At 40.4% G+C, this 22,341-nt stretch overlaps 2 protein-coding genes and 1 long non-coding RNA gene across 4 annotated transcripts in view; 2 read left to right on the top strand and 1 right to left on the bottom strand.

Annotated features, from left to right (window-relative positions):
- RELB (RELB proto-oncogene, NF-kB subunit) overlaps positions 1-5,279 on the top strand; it is a 33,664-nt gene extending 28,385 nt beyond the window's left edge. For both annotated transcript variants that reach the window (XM_063431695.1, XM_063431696.1), the window contains 4 exons: positions 595-810; positions 3,746-3,808; positions 3,972-4,043; positions 4,543-5,279. In XM_063431695.1, the coding sequence (XP_063287765.1) occupies positions 595-810; positions 3,746-3,808; positions 3,972-4,043; positions 4,543-4,835 (644 nt within the window). In that variant the 3' untranslated portion in view covers positions 4,836-5,279. The remainder of the gene's footprint in view (positions 1-594; positions 811-3,745; positions 3,809-3,971; positions 4,044-4,542) is intronic.
- Positions 1-22,341, top strand: part of LOC134572638 (uncharacterized) — a 454,902-nt gene that overhangs the window by 126,569 nt on the left and 305,992 nt on the right. The window lies entirely within an intron of this gene.
- LOC134572621 (uncharacterized) lies at positions 5,588-12,805 on the bottom strand. The gene is made up of 3 exons (XM_063431697.1): positions 12,775-12,805; positions 6,508-6,884; positions 5,588-6,350 (listed from the first exon to the last, which is right to left on the bottom strand). Exons 2-3 carry the CDS (start codon positions 6,881-6,883, stop codon positions 5,773-5,775), a joined length of 954 nt encoding a protein of 317 aa, XP_063287767.1. The 5' UTR covers position 6,884; positions 12,775-12,805; the 3' UTR covers positions 5,588-5,772.

The raw sequence follows: 22,341 nt of genomic DNA, 5'->3' as shown, positions 1-22,341 counted from the left end.
CGTCCAGCAGGTCTGCCAGTGCCGGGGTCACCCCCAATCTGCCTCTTTTGCTGACATCATCAGAAGTGATGATCTCAGCCAAGGAGGCGGGCAAGGGGCAGAGCCACATGCCATCATGGCCAATCAGCATCTCCTCATAGAGATGCACTGAATCAGTGCATCTCTATGAGGAAAATTCAGTGTCTCCATACAGAGGGTGGACACATTGAATGTCAGTCACACTGTGCAGCACTGCCCCAGGAAGCACCTTTAGCAGCAGTCTGAGGAGTGGCAAATGGAGGTATCCATTAATGTAATGTAAATACTGTCTTTTCTCTGAAAGCTGTAGTTGTTCTGGTTATTGTAGTGTCTCTTTAATATTCCAATAATCTACACTTCACAGCCATGCACTGTTTTCATGTTGTCTCTCTCAATGTTATTCTGACTGGCAGGATGTATAAGAACAATGTGCTCTACCTGGCTGCAATGGGTGCAATTGTGTAAAGCATTAATATTTACATTGGTGACTTGTTAGAAAAGATTGCTATCTGCACAAATAACCGTACATTGTATGTGACCCGTATGTATGAATATTCTTCCTCATGGTTTTCTTAGAGGATATCCAGGTGGTGTTCGGGGATGAAGTGTGGGAGGCCCGTGCTGATTTCGCACAAGCTGACGTACACCGGCAGATTGCCATTGTCCTGAAAACTCCTCCGTACCGTGACCTCCACATCATGGATCCGGTAACTGTGTCTGTATACCTGCAGAGAATCACTGATGGCATTCGGAGTGAAGGGGTTAACTTCACCTATAAACCACGTATACAAGGTGTGTTTGAAAAGTCCAGATCAGCTATGGATAATATTATTTGTTTTCCCTTTTGTAATATGGTGGTGTTAAAGTTTACCTTAAAGTGAATTTACTTTTTTATATCTTAATATAGCCTTTGTGATACTATAACAGCTAATTATTTTATTTATTTTCAACTCATGTACTTTTTTTTTTTTTTTAATAAAGCATATGTCCACCTTTCCCACTCCCCCTTTTTGACAGCCATCTTTGTGCACCTTCAGATCGGATTGTGAGTTTTCTGACACAATGCTCTCTGCTTTTCAACTTATTCTCAAAATAGTGTGCCCTCTCTGCCCGTACAATTCTCTGTCAGGCAATTTTAAAAACATAAAGATTACATTAAGATATTGAAAACAAAACCCTGTATATTCCTTTAAGCAGTTGTTCTACAGATAGCCTACCTTGTAACTTCCAACTTAAAACAAACATTCTAGGACATTGTAAAGAAAATATTTAGAAATAAAGGTAAAAAAAAGTAATATAAAATATGTTTCCTGCAAAAAAATAGTTTTAGAGTTCTAGGGAGCCTGTGCAAATATCTGACTTGTATTGTAGAATGGTAACTCCTGAACTACAAATCCAAAGAACGTACCTCACAACAGTGTAAGGGTTTACTTTGATTGACAAAATAAAAATATATGTATGTTTCCCCACAGTGGAAACACTGTTTGACAAGCATAGATTCAGCTATAGGCCAGGGATTTATATTTCATAACTGAAAGCCATTTTGACTTGCTGGGATGTTTCAGAGAAATGCAATTTCTTTCTCTTTTTGAGACTACCCAGTATCTTTTTCCTGTGTATATTACCGTAATAACAAAAAAAGTGACAAGTAACAAATGGTGCTTTCAATAATGTCCAGACAATTATTTATACAATGTGCAAGTTGTGTAAAAAAAAAGCACTTAAAGTGCAAATAGCCCCTGTGTGTACACTCCAATAAAATTAAAAAGAAATATAGGTGCGCTGTGTCTTTAAATACAATAAAAAAATAGTATAAACACACTTACTTATTTTAAAAACCATCAAGGTGTATATAAATCACTATAGTGATCTTGTGCAAAACCTATTTTGGTCCCAATATTGTGCAATGCCTGTGCCAAAGTCCATATGATGGAAATCAAAACACTTGCAATCAATCAGTTACGTAAAACTGTAGGCACATATGTATCCTTCACTTCAGCTCAAAAACAAAAAAACTGAGAGAGTTAAATAGTGTAAATCGTTGTATAAAAACAGTGAATACTGAAATGCTATGATGGAACACTCACAAACGAAGAGCAGATGAACTTGCTCTGACTGATCAGCTTGAATAGGTCCCTTAATGGGTAAACAGTGCAGGAAAGGATGCCAGCAATAGGTATATTTCAAATACTTTATTGCATTGAATGTAAGTTAAAACGTCCCCAGTACTGCGCTCTCTTTAGGATCACCCGTGTGCAGAGTCTCTAGACCTCCCAGTCCGACGCCGGCTGCAGGACTATGGGCTTTCCGACATCCTACACGAGCACTTCCAGGAGACAGGGTGTTTGGACGCAAATCCCGTCTCCTGGAAATGCTTGTGTCGGTTGTCGGAAAGCCCATAGTCCTGTAGCCGGCGTCGGACTGAGCGGTCTGGTGACTGCACAAGGGAGAGAAGTACTGGGGATGTTTTTACTAACATTTGATGCAATAATGTATTTGAAATATACCTGTTGCTGCCATCCTTTCCTGCACCGTTTACCCATTAAGGGACCCAATCAAGCTGATCAGTCAGAGCAGGCTCATCTGCTCTTTGTTTGTGAGAGTTCCATCATAGCATTTCAGTATTCACTGTTTTCATACACAGGCTTACACTATGTATCTCTCTCAATTTTTTGGTCTTTAAGGTGAAGTGGAGGATACATATTTGCCTACAGTTCTAAGTAACTGATTGATTGTAAGTGTTTGGATTTCCATCAAATGAACTTTGGCAGAGGCATTGCACAATATTGGGACCAAAATAGGTTTTACTTTAGATCACTTTATTTTAAAACCTTGATGGTTTTAAAATAAGTAAGTGTGTTTACACTATTTTTCAATTGTATTTAAAGACACAACGCACCTATATATTTTTTGTTTTTTTTATATTACAGTAATACATTTCTGAGTTTGCAAATTTAGATCCATTCATAGATTGGTTTCTGCAACACACACCGGGTTATATGCTAAAGTTTGAATTCACTGAAAATTTCAAATGTTATGCCAGAGCAGCTGAATGGACTTAGAGAATGTTTCCAGTTCAAATATTTTAACCTTAATTTTAAAATTCACTTTGAATTCACATTCAATTCCCACTTTAGTAAATAACTCTATAAATACGAATTTAACACAAGTTAGATCTTCCTAAATTTAGTGCTGAAAGTGAAATCTTTAATGTTCTCATATTTTTACCAGTCCTGCGAATGCATCTAGTGAGACAAACATTGTAAAGCTGAAAGATCCGATTTACTTCTAGCGTTTAAGAAAAACAAAACTTCAGCTTTTACGTACGCATTCACTGAATATTGCATTGTGGTCAATTTGTATCCACCTCCACTATCTGTCCTTGCTTTTAGTTTGACACAATTCTCTGTAGGGACATTGTGTTTTGGTTTTTTTTTAATCTATTTTCATGAATGCACATGGGAAACCAGAAAAGAAAGATACTGGGTATTAATTCAAAGTGATAATTCAAAGTCAATTTAAAGCCAGAGTAGCGGAACTGACAGCATAGCTGACTTAAAGAATGTTTCCAGGTCAGCTATTTTGACCTTAGATTTGGAATTCCCACTCTAGTGAATAACTCTGTGAGTGTCTTGTGATTTCAAATCTGCCATTTTGAAGAAATCTAAGACCTATTGTTTTTTTTCCTTATTTATTCTCTCTCTCTTTATCTTTATCTTTGCCTCAGATCTCTATGGTTTGCACAACAAGAAGCGACGCTACTCTCCTCAAGATGATATAAACGACCCAGGTAGGTAATCATCAGAAACAGACGGCCTGCTACGGACTGCATGACCCGTTATGCACACAGCAGCTGGAATGCTGGGAATCGGGTGTTCCAGGTAGCCTTTTGTACCCCAGCTGCACTTGTATCAAGTTAAAAAAACTTAAATTCAACTTTATTTATTCAACAGATCCACACTGCATTGAGGCAAAAAGGAACCGTCCGATACCTGATTTTATGGATCACTGCATTCCTGAACAAGGTATAGCTTGTAAATAACCACATGTAAATGGGGGCATTTACAAGATTTATTTTATTTTTTTTCTTCTCCCATCATGCCTGAAAATATATTTTATTTGCCCTAAATCACATAATGATGTATTTTGATATATATTTTATATTATAGAACAATGCGTTGTATCCTCCGTACAGCACCTTTAACATGAACAAACACGATATTAATCCACAACTTTAAAATCCTATATCTCACATCACATACATACCTGTGCCACCTCATGACTGTTAAAGCCATACCAGCACCACTCTACATTAATCATTTTTACTTGATAGAGGTCTTTTATTGACTCACAATATGTTCTCCCGATGCTACCTGCTAAAAATTGCAGAGAAATAATGTTAACTTTCTTTTTATCCTTTCTATTTCTGCCCTTTCTTGTCCAAAAATAGTTTTTACGTTTTAGATGATGTATTTTTATAAAACTTAACAATTGGAAAAAAACTAACACACATCTTTCAACCAGGGACAGAATTCTGTGCACAATATGCAGTAAATCATTACCAAGAATACTGGCCTGGTTGCTCCTCTACATTTGAAGAGGATAACATTGGACAATCTCTGGTGGAAGAAGTTGGATTGAGCATGCAGCCACCATTGCCTGATTACAATTTTCAAGATCCAACTATCCTACCTCAATTCGAGGAAATTACTTCTACCTTTGATGGTGTAGAAACAGCAGATCTATTTGGGTCAAGCTTGGCCCTCACCGAACAGGGACAGGAGTTCCCAGATTATTCCTTTAAAAGAGTTGGTTAGACTGTTGAAGATTGCACCCGTTATTAAGAGACCTACATTGTGATGAAAACCAATTTATTCGTATGTCACCAGCAATGAATATTCTACACATCTAGTTCAACTGAACTATGTGTGACTGCGGTGCAAGTGGAAGCTAATCTCAACCTCTGTGATGGCTTGCTGGTCGTGTAGCATTAAAGAAAAAAAAAGAAAAAGAAAATCCCATCAATGCGAAAAATTCTCACAAATATGGACAACCGTTATGGAACGGAATTATGGGACAATTTGACAGCATGGATTTTAAACTTTACTCTCTTTATCCTGGCATGTTACAGTAATCCCAATTCTTACACAAGTTTAATTGCTCATTCGTGAATAACTTCTCTTGAGCTGTGAGGAATATGGATCATTTGTTGGACTGTGTGTCTGGGGGACATTGGGATAGGGGGAGAGAATGCACTTTTTTTTAACATAGTTCTTACATTTGAGCACTTAGGGGTAACAGACATCTTTTTGATCCAGTATTTTTCTTTTCCAGACTGAGAACTGTGGGTTTGGTTCCTGGAAATGGGTTATATGGGATGCTTTTTATTGCAAGATTTTAGATTTATATTGTATTCGAAAGCTGCTCATTAAAAACATGCAATATGGAAGCCTGTTTAGCAGCCGAAAGCACTAACATGATATATACACAAAATATATTTCCTTTTTTAAAATAAATAAGTTGTATGTGTTATCCATTTGTGGGCAGATGATGAATCGCACATTAAAGGAACATTTCTAGATTTTATTAGACAGTATAAAATAACAGAAACTGATGCATCAATCCATTTCAGTTGATGAACCCATCTGTGCGCTCTCTTTTATACTTCAAAAGTTATGGTGTAATAGTAAATTGCTCAAACATGGTTAATCCATAATAATGCAGATTAACAAGATATAGGCAGCTTGTCCACCCTTACGCACAGATATTTGCCAAGACTAGCCCCTTGGGTTCTTGCTCCCACGTTACACAGCAGAAATGACTCGCGCACGATGGACCACAAGACATACTGCACGGACCAGGGACTTCAAACTCTGGTTGTATTGTCACCTCCTGAACACTGTGGCGTCCAAAAAGGGTTGTAGCCTGTTTTAAGTACTCCTGGTATGCTTCAGGCTCTGTGCAGGACAGATGGAGTGTGGCCACGGTGTGACCTTGAGCGAGAGCCCACACATGTAATTCGTGGTGACCTTTAGGACCGAAAAGAATGTCTAAGTCCCGTCTGAGGCCTGCTAGGTCAACGGAGGGTGGCACAGACTGGAGCAAAATGGAGCCATTTTGAATTATGCTTGAATATACAGAAATCACCATGATTATTATAGAAGCTAGGCAGAGAGCCGCATCCATGTAGTGCAATACGGGGTGACTGAACAGATAGAAGGAAAGGCCGCTGACCAGGAGAAAACATGAGGGAGTTAATGAGACCAGCAGGAGCATGACTGGCGTCCATCTTGATTGTTGTGTCTGTATTCTTCCTATGTAGAAACCTGATCCTGTGAGAGAATACATAAGAATACTCATATAAACTGTATATTGAATCTATAAACTACAAGAGCACATAAGGAGACAAACTACAAGAGCAGTAAGGAGACATGGAAGACACAGGAAAACAGGGATGGGGAAAGGACATCACTATATGCCGACTCTTACCTTTCCACACATTTGCTGTGACTATGTATATGGTATTAAAGAGCAGGCCTACCGCTCCCGCTACTAGTATTAGAACTGGACGTTGAGGGGAGTGAGGACGTACAATGCGTTCCAGTGACATTAGAGCGAGGGAAAGGCCAAGGGAGGAGAGAAACAAGGGGGCGAGTATGGAGAAGAGAGTAGGAAGGCGGATACGAGCATAGTGGGGTAACTTGGAGGAGTGAGAAAGAATAAAAGGGGGACAGAAACTAATGAGAAGGTAGAGGGTATGGCCTGCGTCAGAGAGGGCGAGCAGCGAGTCCGAGAGGCGGCTCAATGTGAGCTGAGTAAGGAGGACAGCGAGGGTCGGAACGATGATAAAGTATTGTGACACCATCCTGTGAAAAAGAGATGAGAGAAATGTTGTCAGTGCTATCCCGTCTATTTCTTACAAATACCTCTGCCAGACGTTTAGTGACTCTGGAATTGTAAAGTGAGAAAAGAAAAGAAAAAAAAAATAGCCAAAGCTTAAATTGATGTTCTAGGGCTGAGATTACTCCATTCTTTTTTTAAATACAGATACGGTTAAGTTAAACGCAAAAACAATACATTTTATTATTCTGTAAAAAGTGTGTCCTTGTATAAAGAGACACTCCTGGGAAAAAAAAATACATGATTAATTGATATATACTCATTCGCGTTTGCAGTTTCTACTGTGAGCTCTCCCCAGAGTGTTAAGATACGTATCCAATCATGACACTCTCCTAACTTTTTATGGCAGTGCTGAGTTCATCCAATAAACACACACACTCATGACTTTTCTATTTTGGGCACAGCTGCAGCATTTCACTTATTTTTATGTTAATCATTTCTTAGCGTGATGTAACAGCATTGGTATTTGTTGTGTAGATCTAGCGCAAGCATGTCAAACATGCGGCCCACAATGCTTATTTTTGCGGCCCGGCTGCCCTGGGGCCGCTTTCAGTTGTGGCTGGAACCAGCCGCAAGACAGGAAAAATATTTCCTGATTCTTGCTCTCCTGGCCACAAGAGGGCAGAGCAAGTGACAGAGGATGGTCTGGTCTGGTCTGGTCTGGTCTGGTTCAGCAGAACTGGAACTGGAGGACATGGACAGAAAATTGTAAGGTAGGAGAAGAGGGGCTTGGGGGAGGGGGGCAGTGTATTTGAAGGAAGGAGGGGCAGTGTATTTATTTGGGGGAGGGAGGGAGCCAGTGAGTGGTGGCTGTGGGGGGCAGTATATTAATGGGAGGGAGGAGGGCAGTGTATCAATGAGAGGAAGAAGGGCAGTGTATTAATGAGAGGAAGGGGGACAGTGTATTAATGAGAGGAAGGGGGGCAGTGTATTAGAGGGAGGGGGCACTGTATTAATTTGGGGAAGTCTAGACAGCCACTAGAGGGCACTTCCTGATTCATAGCACAGCGTCGCTAAAATCCCCATAGGAAAGCATTAAAAGTATTTTCAATGCTTTCCTATGGAGAGGTATAATGCGCGCCGGATGACGTGGGGACAGGGAGGAGCGTGGGCAGACCAAGAAGCAGCGGCGAGGGACATCGTCGCTGCCTCTGGTAAGTCACTGAAGGGGTTTTGACCCCTTCAGCAACTGGGGATGGAAGGTAGGAGGGAGAGGGGACCTGCAGATTGTTTTCCTGACACTGGAGTGTCCCTTTAAAGTGGAGTGGGGGCAGTGTAGAACAGTGGAGAGGCGGTGGATAAGATTGGGAAGAGGAGCAGTGTATTAGATTGGGTCTGCATGGAGGCACTGAACGCTCCCCCTGGAGATGCTGATTGGCTGCGCAGTTTTTGCCACACATGCACAATAGCCTCCCAATTCTTTCCTATTGGAAAGCATTGGATTGGCTGAGATCATCAAGATTGATGATCTCAGCCAAAATGAAGAACACACTCCTAGAACTTCAAAATAAACAAGATAACGTAATTTTGTTTTTTACAGCTGTACAACAGCATACATTCACCATTTCAGTCCCATTACCAAACATTTGTTACTATGTCAAGGTAGGTGGACTGAAACCTTGGTTATATGCAGATGCACGTCTCCTTAAAATAAATTTGCTCTTTTGTTTACTTTGAAGCCCTACGAGCGTGAGGAGATCCAGTGTCAGTTAGGCAACTTTTTTAATACTATACTTTTTCTGACGTTTTTGTTTTTTTGCGGCCCACATAAACGCAAACCTTGTTTATTTGGCCCGTCTTATCCTTTGAGTTTAACATGCTTGCTTTACAGAGATGGTAGTGGATGCAATAGCTTACCAGCTGAAGTGGTAGAGGTTAACACAGTGAGGGAGTTTAAGCATGCGTGGGATAGGCATAAGGCTATCCTAACTATAAGATAAGGCCAGGGACTAATGAAAGTATTTAGGAAATTGGGCAGACTAGATGGGCCGAATGGTTCTTAATGTCACATTCTAGGTTTAGAGAGAGAGAGAGAGAGAGAGAGAGAGAGAAGGCAAAAACCAAGAAAGTTATGGTGGGAACAAAAATTGTGATTGAAAACTCCTTCCACCAGAAGTCAGTGGATAGTGAATACAATGTTAAACTGATCAGCACACCAGTCTAGCTATAAGACTTGCTTTTCCCACAGAAATCTGCTGTGATGTTACTACTGCAAAGGATTCTGGGTGGGCATATGCAAATTAGTTCAACAGAGAATCACATTTTTGCCTCATTATTTCATTTTAAACATGGATTTCTTGGAGTCTGTGTTTGCTGTATACAACAGCTTTGAAACACAACACAGGAAGAGATACAAAGTTTCTTGGTTTTTGCTTCACAAGTAACGCCAAGCCTCAGTAGCACGCCGGTAACCAGGCTCATGCTGATGAATCCTTTGCAGTAGGAACATCATTGCAAATTTGAGATTTCTGTGGGAAAAGCAAGTCTTATGGCTTGACTGGTGTGCAGATCTGTGTTTAACAATGCATTGACTATATGTAACAAATAGAGACAGAGACAGACACAATCTCTTTCACACTCACTCGCGAACAGTGTCCGTGCCGGAGTGGGACATTTTGCAACAAGCAACCCAGTCAATCAGCAGCTGGTACCTGAGAGAAATAATTTGTCCAGCCATGCACTGCTTGGACATCATAGGAAACCACCTATGGAGAAGGTCACCTCCCTTGAATTGCAGTAAAACCTGCAAAATAAAGATCTTACTTACCCGGAATCCAGAGCCGGTCGAAGCTCCCAGTGCTGATTTTCCGCGTCGCCTCAGACGTCACATTGGCCGTGCGCGGTCCAATCACAGGCTTCTCAATGAGCATGTGGAGAGGAGGAGAAGTTAAAAAAAAAAGGATCTGGAATGGAGGTAGGTGGGAGGCAAGAGCTTCTGCCTGCAAGGGAAACATTATGACGTGTGTCTGCAGCGTGCAGTGTTCACTGACTGCAGACCTATTTAATGCACAGAATTGACACTGGTATGACAGAGTTAAAAGCTGCCAGTGTCACTTGTGCTGGGGTTGCAACTAGCCCCCAGCACACAACTTCAATTATCGTATTGTACACGGTGTCAAGCTGATTTTATTCTGAACCGATTATATGTGTGGAGTGTTTTCACCAAGCTTTCATCTCATGGTCTAGTGCACCAGACGACAGGGAGAGGCGGACGATCTCCCGGCCTGAAGAGCACTGCTCATTACAGCCTCTCTGCAGCTCTGTTACCATCCCCTGGACCGGTGGGGGATATCCCGGTCCCCACCAGATCAAGCGACTAATCCTCAAAGGCAAAGAAAATTGCAATCTGCCTGACAAGCCAGGGCCTCGTGGCATAACCAAAATGGCCGCCACACTAACCGAACGCCCATAAAAGTTTAAAGCGGCTTTTGATGCCACCATATGTGCAGCCTTTTGGTCCCAGATCGAGTCTCGCCAGCAGCAACTACCACCCACCTTGACCGCAACAGGGGATGTCCCCAGCGGCGTTCCTGCGCTCTGTCCTTCCTCCGAGCCGGGAGCCAAGATGGAGGTACTGCCCATCAGCTGTCCACAACCCTGTGGGGCGGCCTGCGGAGTGGGAGCCCTGCAGAACAGCAGTTGTACCAATGCACCGGCTCATACACCGACATGGGCATGGAGAGGGGGAGAAAATGACGTCTCGCAACATTCATCCCCATAAGCTGGGAGATCGAGATCCCCATGTGGAGCCGGAAAGCAACATGAAAATCATCCGGAGACTTGTGCCTGGAAGCAAGATCGGCTCACAAGTGAGGCATACCTGTGGTATCAACTGAAGCTACATCAATTACCCATTTAAAGTCTATCCTCACAGTTATAACTCACCAAGCTGCAAGATAGACATTTTAGTTAGATGCTACATTAACACCTAAAGCAAAATTAAACCTCTAACTTTGTCACTCTAGTGTCACTTACTTTGCCTAAGCAACTTTGCCGCAACCTGGTGGCCTATCACTTCTCACTTAGCTATCTGCAGACCTCACCTGTTACTCAAACTTAATTGAAAAGTCTACTTCCATATGCACTATGCTTATCTCATTATAAAAAAATTTTTAAATGTGCTGATTGCACAACTGTTTATATTCTATTTATTTACCAATTCTTTGGAATATTTGTATATTGTGCAATCTTTGTTTTTTCACATGCATAACAAAAAAAAAAAAGAATAAAAAAATAAAAAGCCACACTGTGTCAGGATTGCACAGCCTAGTTCTCCTGCTGATGTCTAACTCCCAGCACAGCCAGACATAATTTGTGATTCGTTAATTTTTAACCCACCAGACATGGTTTGATTTAATTCACCGATTAACCGATTTTACCCCATGGATAATACACGTATGAACTAAATATGTATTGATGTCTTAAAAGGGTGGTCAATTAATTTATATTATTAATGGTGAACATTATATTTACAGGATTATTTCAAACATTTCTCCATACTAATTGAGCTGAAAACGCAGACCATTTGGAGATTTAATTTTCAAATTTGACTATTTTGGTCTACAATTTGAAATTCACTTTGAATTTCCGACAATTCACAAATTAAGTGATTAGCTAAAATAACAATTGTCGGGAATTCAAAGGGAATTTCTAAATTACCAAACCAGGAATAACAGGAAACCAGGAAAAACATTTTTTTTGGACTATTTTAGCCTTAAACATCAAATTAATTTTCAATACCTGATAATTCCTACTTTATTAAATAAGCCTGTTTACGTTAAAACTTTAGAAAGAAAAAAGTGTGTTTTTTTTTTATAGCATATACTATCATAGTATCTTAGCATTTGGGGCTTATGTGCAAAATAGATTTTTTTTTGTTTGTTTGTTTTTTCTGACGACATAAAGCCCTATAGAATCACTATACTATTCTACACTCTTCAAACATTCTGCAACAGAAAATAATAATTTTTTTTTAAAAAATCTATACACTAATAACTGAAGTGTGACTTGTTGGGGATTTGAAAATAAATTTAACATTTTAGTTCAAAATAATCAAATTGGAAGAATTCTAGTTCTCATCATCACTCAGAAACTTATACTAATCTCTGATGTTTTATCCTGTTTACCTGTGGTGGTGACGAATTCCGTCTCTGACAGATGAGATACAGATGCATTACAATCCATATGTTGCATTTACACAAGCACTCTGCATTGTGTAGCCGGTAGTGATGGTATTTGTGATCCGATACCCACTGAAGTTGTATAAGTATTGTTGATGGTGGTCATTGGCTAATAAACTTTGAAAGGACAGTCTGTAAACTTTGTCCTGGTCACTCTATACATAACTGAGATGCAGCCATGTAGAATAAAGTGTATGTACGTCTACTGCAGAAAGAAAAGCTTACTTATAGTCCACTGTCTCCCACCACGAGCCTTCTGAATCCCCGTTAAGCTTCACAAGTGATCCTTCGTGTATGGCACTTGGTGTCAATGCATGGGATCTTAAGCCCTGCTGTGTTAGAGAGGAGGGAGAGAGGCTGCTATCTCCTAATTCCCATCCTTGTCACGTCTTATTTTCCTCTGCTCAACTTTATAGTTTCGTGCCCCTTTATTTCTACCCCCTCCCCATCTTCCCTGTCTCCATCGTTACCTATCACACAGTCCTTTACTATTTTACCTTGTGCAATATTCCTCCTTTTTTCACTTACCTTTTTGTGTTTCTTTTAGTTTCTGAATGCACTTGTGACTTTTTGCCTCCCCTCTATATCATGTGCTAGACCCACTCCCCCTTCTTTCTATAGAGGGTCACTGTCAGCCCTTGTCCTCCTGCCTCCCATTCAGTACAGTGTGTCTTACCTCTCTCTCCTCCAAAATCCTCTAGCTCTCCCTCTGCAACTTGAAAGAACCTTCCCTCTCCTCCCTATCTCCTTGTTCCCCCTCCCCATCCATTCCTTTCTCTGAGCTCAGCTGACACTGGCGTACAACAAAGCCCCTTTATATATTGATATTTACCCCCTGAAAGAGAAGGGAAAATGTACTATGGCCATTGCACCCATTGACCTAAATATTTATTTCATTTTTGTCTAAATCTTATTTTTATGTCACAAACTGCATTTGGATTTTTTTCCCACCCTTTTCAGATTCAAGCATTGCACTGCACATCATTGCACTGGGCTTCCAAGAGCTGACTTTAACTTTTTGTGTGCAACAGAGTAGCACACTCAAGCGCCCTGCTGTAGCTCAGAAAGGGTTAAATCAGTTACCATGACAGGTATTTTCCAATAAGACAGAACGTGAGAACATATACAGGTGTGGAGAGTTGGTGACACTAACTTATAGCTAATGTCTGGCAAAATGCTTTTCTACTTATTTATCTCAAAGAAGAGATTAGGAATAAAGGTTGATGTTGAAAAGTCAGATTTGTTTCGAGAGGTTTTGCTAAGCCTTACCTTAATCCCGACCGCAATCCGCTTCAAGAGTCCCCCCATGAAGCAAATACCATGCACTTCTCACAAAGGGAAACAATTCCAGATATTTAGCACAGAGGCCTGGATAATGAACATTATTCTAGACTTTAAGATTAGCCGGATTCTGGACTTTATCCGGTAACATATATGCTATACTGCTGGGCTGGTAAATGATTTCTAGCCAAGGTCTTTTGTTAAGATGTAGGCAAAGTCTGGACACAGACAAACAGGAAGAAAAATAAATAAATAGCTACGGCAGATGCAGAACTGCAAGACAGAAATGGGAAAAAGTGGGAAAAATAAGTAATGAAACAAGTGGGAGCTTTTATTGCCCAAAAGCAACGCCTGCAGCATCATTAAAAGGACACTCCACTGTCCAAATACAAAATAAATAAAAAAATCACTGTTTAGTAGATATTCCACAAATGAAAATGTGCATACATTTAATTATGTCTTTTTTCATTTGGGAAAATATATCGAAACTCAGCTTGCAAAACCTGCCGTTATCTTGTCTGCTGCCTTTGCAAGCTCTCCCCGTCTAACCCTGCCCAGACTTGATGTGCCTCCCTGTCACAGAGTTCCCAATACAGCTTAATGAGAAGTCTTTGTAAGTCAGGTGCTTTGGGCAATTGCTGCCTCTTCGAGATCTGCTGCATTGAGCTAACGAAAAACCAGGAAGTAACATTACCGGTTGTCTGCTTGAAAGCCAGGGGGGTGTAACCAGGTTAATTAATAAAACTGTCATTTTGTATTGAAATCTGCACTTTTTGCAAAATGAAAAAAATGAGGACACACTTTTCACACAAAGCTTTTCAACAATGTAAAGTTGTTTAGGGCTCTGAAATTCCCTTTAAGGTTGACTAAACCTTTTAGAGCAAGCATGTCAGTGAGTGTGTGCGTGGGTCAGCATTGCATTGGCTGCGACTGGACAGTGGAGTACCTGGAGGTGCATGGAGGCACGCAACGCCACGTCACATTCCGACGTGACATCAACGTGCTCCACCTTCACAGGGTTTCAAGAAGTAGCGTCAGGATCAGATTTGGCACAGGATGCGGATGGCGCCATTTGGGGTATACCAGAGACCGGAATCCGGAGTCGTATAATGGCAGCGGCAATGTGAGTGGAGTCTGCTTGTTGGCTAGAGGGACACACATTGGGATTTAGTATATGGGGGACGACTGGGATTTAGTATAGGGGGTGGTGTGGTTTAGTAGAGGGGGATGCTGTTTTTTTTTTTTATTACTGTACTTTTCAAAATAAACCTACGTTTCTAGGAAAATGTAACCCCTTAAAACCGGAGGGCATACTATTACGCCCTATTCTAAGCGGCTCTAAACGCCGCAGGACGTAATAGTACGCCCTCATGGTTTTTGTTACTTACCCGTCGCCGGCGATCATGGTCGGGGGACTCACCTGGGATCCCAGGTGGGCCCCCGCGGCGGATCCTGCCTCCAGCGGCCGCCCCCGGCCATGAGAGACTGAGGTCCTTGCGAGGACCATACAATCACATGGCCGGGTTAGCTGGCTGCTGCATTGCCAGCAGGGGGACTGCCTGTAATGACAGTCCCCCTGCTGGCTGGAAATCAAATAAAATAAAGTTAAAATCAGTGTAAAAAAAATAATTATATACTTAGATCATATATATGATCATGAGCTAAGTATATATATATATATATATATATATATATATATTTTAATATCAAATTACACGTAGACTGATACTGATTAAATATATATATATAATTATTGTTATATATATTTATATATAATATAAAAAATGTAAATACGTTAAAAAAAATATATAGATGAGTGTTATTTCGTTCTAACTGTATTGTGATATTAATATATATATATTTATATCAAAATACACGTAGAACGAAATAAATATCTACACACACATATATATATATATATATATATATATATATATATATACACACACACACACATATATTAATTCTACATATATATTTATGTAATATTTTACATAATTAGGTATCTTAATTAATTACAATTAGCAGGACCTGCCTGACCAACCATGCCGAAAGTATAGGGAATTTAATTTGCTAGCACTATATTTAACCCTATAACTTTCCAAGACACCATAACACCTGTACATGGGGGGTACTGTTTTACTCGGGAGACTTCGCTGAACACAAATATTAGTGTTTCAAAACAGTAAAATGTACTACAACGATGATATCGCCAGTAAAAGTGACGTTTTTTGCATTTTTCACACACAAACAGCACTTACACGGACGATATTATTGCTGTGATACTTTTTACTGTTTTTAAAAGAGAATCTTTTTTTATTGAAAAGATTCTCAGAATAGTTAACAAGAAAGGTTGAAATGCTAAGAAACGTGCAGGTTTCAGATGAGCAAATGAACTAAAAAAAAACAATTAGTAATTATTCAATCGAGATACGCAGATCTCATGTGTAACCATGGTAAGGGAGACACACAGGTCTCAAGGTAAACTGAGTGTTCATCAGACAACATGCATATATCTTGCATTGATGCACAGTAACAATTTTGATGCCCTTCCAACATGACCCGGCAGTGTTCTGCTGGTGTGTAAGACGATTTTCGTGTGTGGGGAAGCATGTATACTGTAATAGATTGTGTGAGCGTAAGGCCACGCAGGTCTCGGGTTTGTGCTCATACGACCCTGCCTATTGTGTGACTACCTGTTTCAACTTCTTAGGCACCCTTGGTAATGGGTTCCCTTTCGGGTCCCTTGCCTCTTCTGTGCTCCTCTCTGGGTAAGTATCCTAATCGGTCCCGCTGGCTCATTGTGAATGACCGTGACTCTCTGGCTGCGAGTCGTCTAGCTAGGGTAGTACGTGTCGTCGGTTGGTGTGCTAAGACCCTCTATGAGGACCTCCGTAGGGAATTTGTGGTTGTAATGTTGTTCCCATGTAAGATATATGGTCCCTATGCTGGGTCCCGGGTTCGTGTCATAAAGTGAGTCGTTGTCGGCTCTTCAGGGAGGCGTCACATCTAAGGTCTGTCCAATGTGTCCGGTGTGCATCTGGTAGTTGTGCAGCGTTATTCGAGTGTTTTGTGGTCAGTCCTCCCTAGTCTTTTTTTTTTTATTATTTTATATTTTTATTTATTTATATTTATTTTTTCCCTTTTTTTTTTTTTTTTTTTCACCCCGTCTCTCCTTCCCAGGGTGCTCTTCCCTTGCGTATCTGCCTGCCAGTAGGTCATGTCGGATGGCATCGTCTTCTAGGTTGCCCTGTAATTGCTGGTCTCCCTTCGGGAACAGCCCAGTGTTGTCGTGTGCGGTCAATGTTTGTCTGTATGTTCAGTAGGGTTCCAAGTGTGTCCATGAGGTCGTTAGGCTAAGTGTGGGTATTCTCTAGGTCCCTTGGGTGTAATGTCGGTCTTCTAGCGGTCCGTCTTTGTGTTGGTTGATGTGTATCTGTGGTTGTCCTCAGTCTCTGTAACGTGTTTGGTGATGGTATGTTCTGTGAATCTTAGTTGTACTTTGCAGCCTAGGCTCCATATGGCGTGTTGAGGCGTCATGTCCCTATATGTCAGTGGTGAGTCGGTCTAAGCCATGAGGTGTACTCCTCTCATGTCTCGTGTCTCAAGTCTCATCACCAGTCGCACTCTGGGCGACATCGGTGTTGAATGTTTTGTGTCTTGTTGTGTCGTGAGTGCAGGTGTTCGTGTGCGGGTCCTATGTGGGTAGGGGTGTAGGGAACAATTAGAGGTTGAGGGGAGGGTAGGGGGGGGGGGAAGACCATGAGGTCTCGGGTATGCTTCCGCATCCTCGGCGCGCCCAGGTCCGTTCCACTCAGTGGGGTCCAACTTTTTACTGTTTTAAACACAAATATTTGTGTTAAGTGAAGTCTCCCGAGAACAACAGTACCCCTCATGTACAGGTTTTATGGTGTTTTCAAAAGTTACAGCGTCAAATATAAGGCTTGCGTTTCATTTTTTTCACATAAAAATTCGCCAGATTGGTTACGTTGCCTTTAAGACCCTATGGTAGCCCAAGAATGAAAATTACCCCTATGATGACATACCATTTGCAATAGTAGACAACCCAAGGTATTGCAAATGGGGTATGTCCAGTCTTTTTTGGTAGCCACTTAGTCACAAACACATCTGTAGTTAAAGAAGTATGCCTATAGTTTCTGTACCCAGATGTATGTTTGCACTTTGCAATATGCACATTGCGTCCAAGAGTCACTACAGTGGTGCACTTTATAAAACACACACAGTTTTATTCACTAAACAGTAAATTTTAGCAAATTGAATCCCAATGGTAAAATGCAAACTAAAATAGCAAGTAATGCCATTTGCATTTAATTTATCAAAATGTGGTTTTCTGTGAATAATCCTGATTCTGTTATACAGAAAAGATTACCGAGTATCTTAAAGGGGAACTGTCACTCCCTGAAGTTTACAGGCTTCAATGGAACTTTGGAAATCACTGATAACTTGTGTTTTTTTCCATGACATGCTCTGTTTTCCTTTGAATTTATTTGAAAGGTTTGCAAATGACATCATAATCCAGTGCAGACAATGCAAATCTGTAAATGGAGTTGTTGAAATAGAAACAATTAGGCTTATTCACTAAAGTGAGAATTCAAGGTGAACTTAAATTTTAAGGTCAAATAGGTGAACTGGAAAAATTCTATGCTGCTGGTTCAGCTACTCTGGCTTTAAAGGAACACCATATGGGGAGGAACACAAGCATGTATTCCTAACCCTATGGTGATAAAATCCACTATTTAGCCCCCCTGCCCCCACCCTCCTAAATATAGCAAAAATCTTACTATATTATTTCAGTCTGCTGCTACTGGCTCTGATCTTGATATGCCTCCTTGGCTGACATCATCAGAAGTGATGATCTCAGCCAATTACAATGCTTTCCCATACAGGAATGCATGATGTTGCATGCTTGGAACTATGGAACTATGGAAAGCGAGAGGAGTTGTCTGAGAGATGCTTTGTAAGCATGCAGAGACCCGGATACAGACTGTGAGAGGCGTTGAGACGCTGAAGCTTTACCCAACAAAGCAGAGTGTGGTGGATGTAAAAGCTGGTAAATCCCTGCCATAAAGCTTGAACCGCCCATCCATCCTTAGCAACAAAAACGGTCTAATATCATTCCTGACATTTCCTACGCCCAAACCACGACCATCACGAGGGGCAGACATGTCTCCACCACTAAGTCCGGAGGCGGGGTCAGGCATTATGCCCTTGAAGGAGCCTCGACCACCGGACCCAGCACCTATCTAAAATCCTCTGACCTGGTCAACAGCTAATGATCTCAGGGATGCTTATAATAACCTTATCCTACCTATCTATACTAGTCTATATCCTATGTAAACCATGGTTTTACACCTTTGTATGTAATATTAAAAAGTACAAATAAAGGATTAATTTTTTTTAAAAAAGCTGGTAAACCAGAGAGGGGAAAACAAAAGAAAATATAGAATACGGAGTTGAGAGAGTGGGCTGTGACGATGCTAATTCAGGGCCTTAGTGCCAAAAAAAAAAAAAAAAAGCCCAAGAGGATAAACAAAGTTGCCAAAGCGAGCAAAAAGAAGTACCGTATGGTAAATGCAGATAATGCTGCAATAGATACATGCTGTAATCATTGTACTCGTGAGGTTTGGAAGACTGCTAAAAGGCACAGGCACAAAAGTGAAAAGGACCAAATATCTTTGCAAGCTGTCAAACACGATAAGTATGAATTACATGAAAATTATTGAGACAGCAAAGCATTAATTGAAATATCCAATATTACTGACAAACACCTAACTCTGCTAGCGGTTTAAAATAATAGGGTGTGCCCCACAAACAGTAGGGTGTTGAGATATATATATATATATATATATATATATATATATATATATATATATATCTCTTTCATTGTCCTGGTCTGTTTTCCAGTGCAAGTTCAAGTTTAAACAAAAGACCAGATAAAAGTGAAGAGAAATAAACGGAAAGCTAAATTAAAATGAAAGAAATAGGAGAAAGGACTTTTTTTTTTTTTTTTGTCGTTTGTTGTTTTGAGAATGGCTCCCAAAAAAGAGAAAAACAACTGATGGAGATAAAAAAAAAAGATACAAATTGAAAGTCTTAATGCCTTCTGTTCTCCAAAGAATAATGAATATCTTCGTAAGCCCAAAGGAAATCATTACCTCTAGCAATACAACAGCCTCCCCAAACAAATTTCTCTGAACAACTCCCAATCAAAAACTCCATAACACGACAAAAGTTTGGAATTAGCGTTAAACTATTTTTATGGTAAGATTAAGCAACATACAGAATATAATGGAGCTGAAAAAAAAAATGTCATCCACGATGGAGAAAATAGAAAAACATTGAAAAGAAATAGAAAATGCCCAGAAGGGGGACATGGCCGGACCGCGATGCTGACTATTCGCATGCAAGACTAGCTCCTGAGAGCTTTTGGTTTATGAGCAGATAACCACCCAAACATATAGTTTTCTGGTATCTCGAAGCTGACATTTCTGATTATGCAGCTGACAGTGCTGTTGTACAGCCAGAGTCTGGAAAATATGAAGCCCTGGTAAGCGACCCGGAGAATCGATGCCTGCGGCCTACTTGTGCGAGGTGGATGGCCGCCGACTTACCTTCTTGCCTATTGCTGCAGGGATCTAACACACCAAGTATGACTTATACCGCACAATGTTTTTTCTGTGCCGAACAGGCCTATCCAAATTCTATCATGACGTTTGGCAAGCAAACTGCCTCACTTATGGCAGCTTTAAATCATATATTGCACCTTCTTTGGGCCTTGATGTACCAGTGCACAGATGTCTTGGCTAAACTACCACAGCAGATAGAGGGTGACGCTGCACCCGGTATTTCAGTCTGGCCACCAGTCACCTCCCTAGGCCTCAGGCTCCGCCAATGCTCCTCCCACACCGACAGACGGCGGAGAAGACCCAATGCGCATGCACGGCCATGGCTGCGTGCACATTAGACCTACCAATAGGCAAGCATTATTCAATCCTTTCCTATGGGGAAAATCTGACGCTGGAGGTCCGTGAGGACGTCCAGCATCAGATAACACACAAAAGTCCGTTACGAATCCGGAAGCGCCCCCAGTTGCTGTCTGGTAGTCAGCCACAGAAGGCAGACTTAGAGCTGCAATGTAAACATTATAGTTCTATGGAACTGCAATGTTTTACATTGCAGCACTAAGTGCAAAAGGGACACAGCACCCAGACCACTTCAATTAGCTGAAGTGTTCTGGGTGCCTACAGTGTCCCTTTAAAGGTGTTAAAAAAAAATATTTTCAAAAATAAACTCTCAAAAAGACTAAAACCGGTAAATTATACATCAAAGTCAAATAGCTTTCATTAATAAAAGATCAGGTGGAGATAATATTTTCATACTTGATAAATACGATATTTAAAATTAACAAAATGGACATTCCTGCAGCCTTTATAACCTTCGATGTGGAAAAAATTGACCGGTATGATTAAGTGGGAAATCGATATTGGTCAAAGTTATTTATTAGAAACTTAGTTTAGCATATTCAGATTATAAGAAAAAAACAAAACAAAACAAAACCAAAGCAGTACACTCTGCTAATATTTGAAACACAATTAAAAATCCTCCATAGATGGTGTCGAGTCCTGCAAATCTTACTTAAATATAATGTTAACAACTGAAAATGTTGTTGTGGAGGTGTAATTAAGAAAATGGAACTCTTGTCCATATGTAGTGGAGTTGTAGGAATTTAGAAAACATGAACCAGAAAATTATAGAAAAAGTCTTGAAAATACAGGTCACACTATATGCCCAACTTTTTCTTTTCCATTTTAATTTACCAACAAACTCCAGCTTGAAAAAAAACCTTTATTTATCCATATTGACTGTGTCAATTGGAAATTTCTAGAAATGACTCGAGACTTTTCTGAATTACTTTTTGGAATTACTGGTCTTTTTAAATCATTGGTTTTAAGTTTATATATAAACCCTTCAGTTAAGGTATTAGGTTATGGGGCAAATTCAGATTGGTTTAAAATTAATAATGGAACATGTCAAGGTTGCCCATTGTCTCCATTTCTATTGAGCCAATGGCAACATATATTCACAGTTCATTAGCTCTGAAAGGGACTTCAATATTAGACACTGATTGCAGAATGCGGTTATAAGCTGATGATGTAACTTTAACTCTAAGTGATTTGGAAATATCTATTCCAGCAGTGATGGATATATTGAAATAATTTGGCTTTTTTTTTTTCAAACTCTAAAAGTTATGTCAACAAAACTCAAATTATAACAGCAAATACTGAACTGGAACAATTAGAAGCACTAAATTCAAAATATTAGTCTGTCTGAACCAACCAGGAAATAAATTATTTAGATACTAAATTAAGTTTAAGAATTAAACCAAATGGTAAATATCTATTATAATAACCTTTCAGGACTTAAAATATCAATAGGAATATAATAAGGCCCAAAAGCCGTCACATAGCCCGGCATACTAAGACTCGGAGGGCAGCAGTGCAATGCAGGAGGAGAACCCAGATACTCCCCTTACCAGATGGGAAATGAGGGGATTCATTAGAGAACTCAGGGCACATGTGGCAGAGGAATTCCACAAAAACTTACAACTCCTTAATGTCTTGGCTATGTGCACTCATGAAATAGAAAACAAACTGGAGGACACTTCCATTATGTTCAATACCCACAATGGTGCCATTCAAGCTCCATTTTACAAGCTCAAAGACCACATTAAAGTCTTGAAGAAGCACAGGAAGACCTAATGAATCGCTCTCACAGAAACAACATTAGGATCCAAGGCCTCCCTGAATCTATTTTAGTGGACATACTGTAGATGACGATGGCTGAAACCTTTTATTGCCTGTCTCCCCCGGGTACTGATCTACTTATGGATCAAGCACACAGCGCCTTACGTGCACCCTCAGCTAACTCAACTATGATGCGT

The sequence above is a fragment of the Pelobates fuscus genome, chromosome 9, assembly GCF_036172605.1.
Source record: "Pelobates fuscus isolate aPelFus1 chromosome 9, aPelFus1.pri, whole genome shotgun sequence".
NCBI lineage: Eukaryota > Metazoa > Chordata > Amphibia > Anura > Pelobatidae > Pelobates > Pelobates fuscus.
Note: the sequence above shows the minus strand (reverse complement) of the source record. Positions and strands in the feature narration are given on the sequence as shown.

What these genes read in the sequence shown, in the direction of transcription:
- LOC134572621 (XM_063431697.1), bottom strand. Translation starts at nt 6,883, where the DNA reads ATGGTGTCACAATACTTTATCATCGTTCCGACCCTCGCTGTCCTCCTT. An exon ending in CACAGCAAATGTGTGGAAAG is followed by an intron (nt 6,351 to 6,507) that starts GTAAGAGTCGGC and finishes ATTCTCTCACAG; the next exon opens with GATCAGGTTTCTACATAGGA.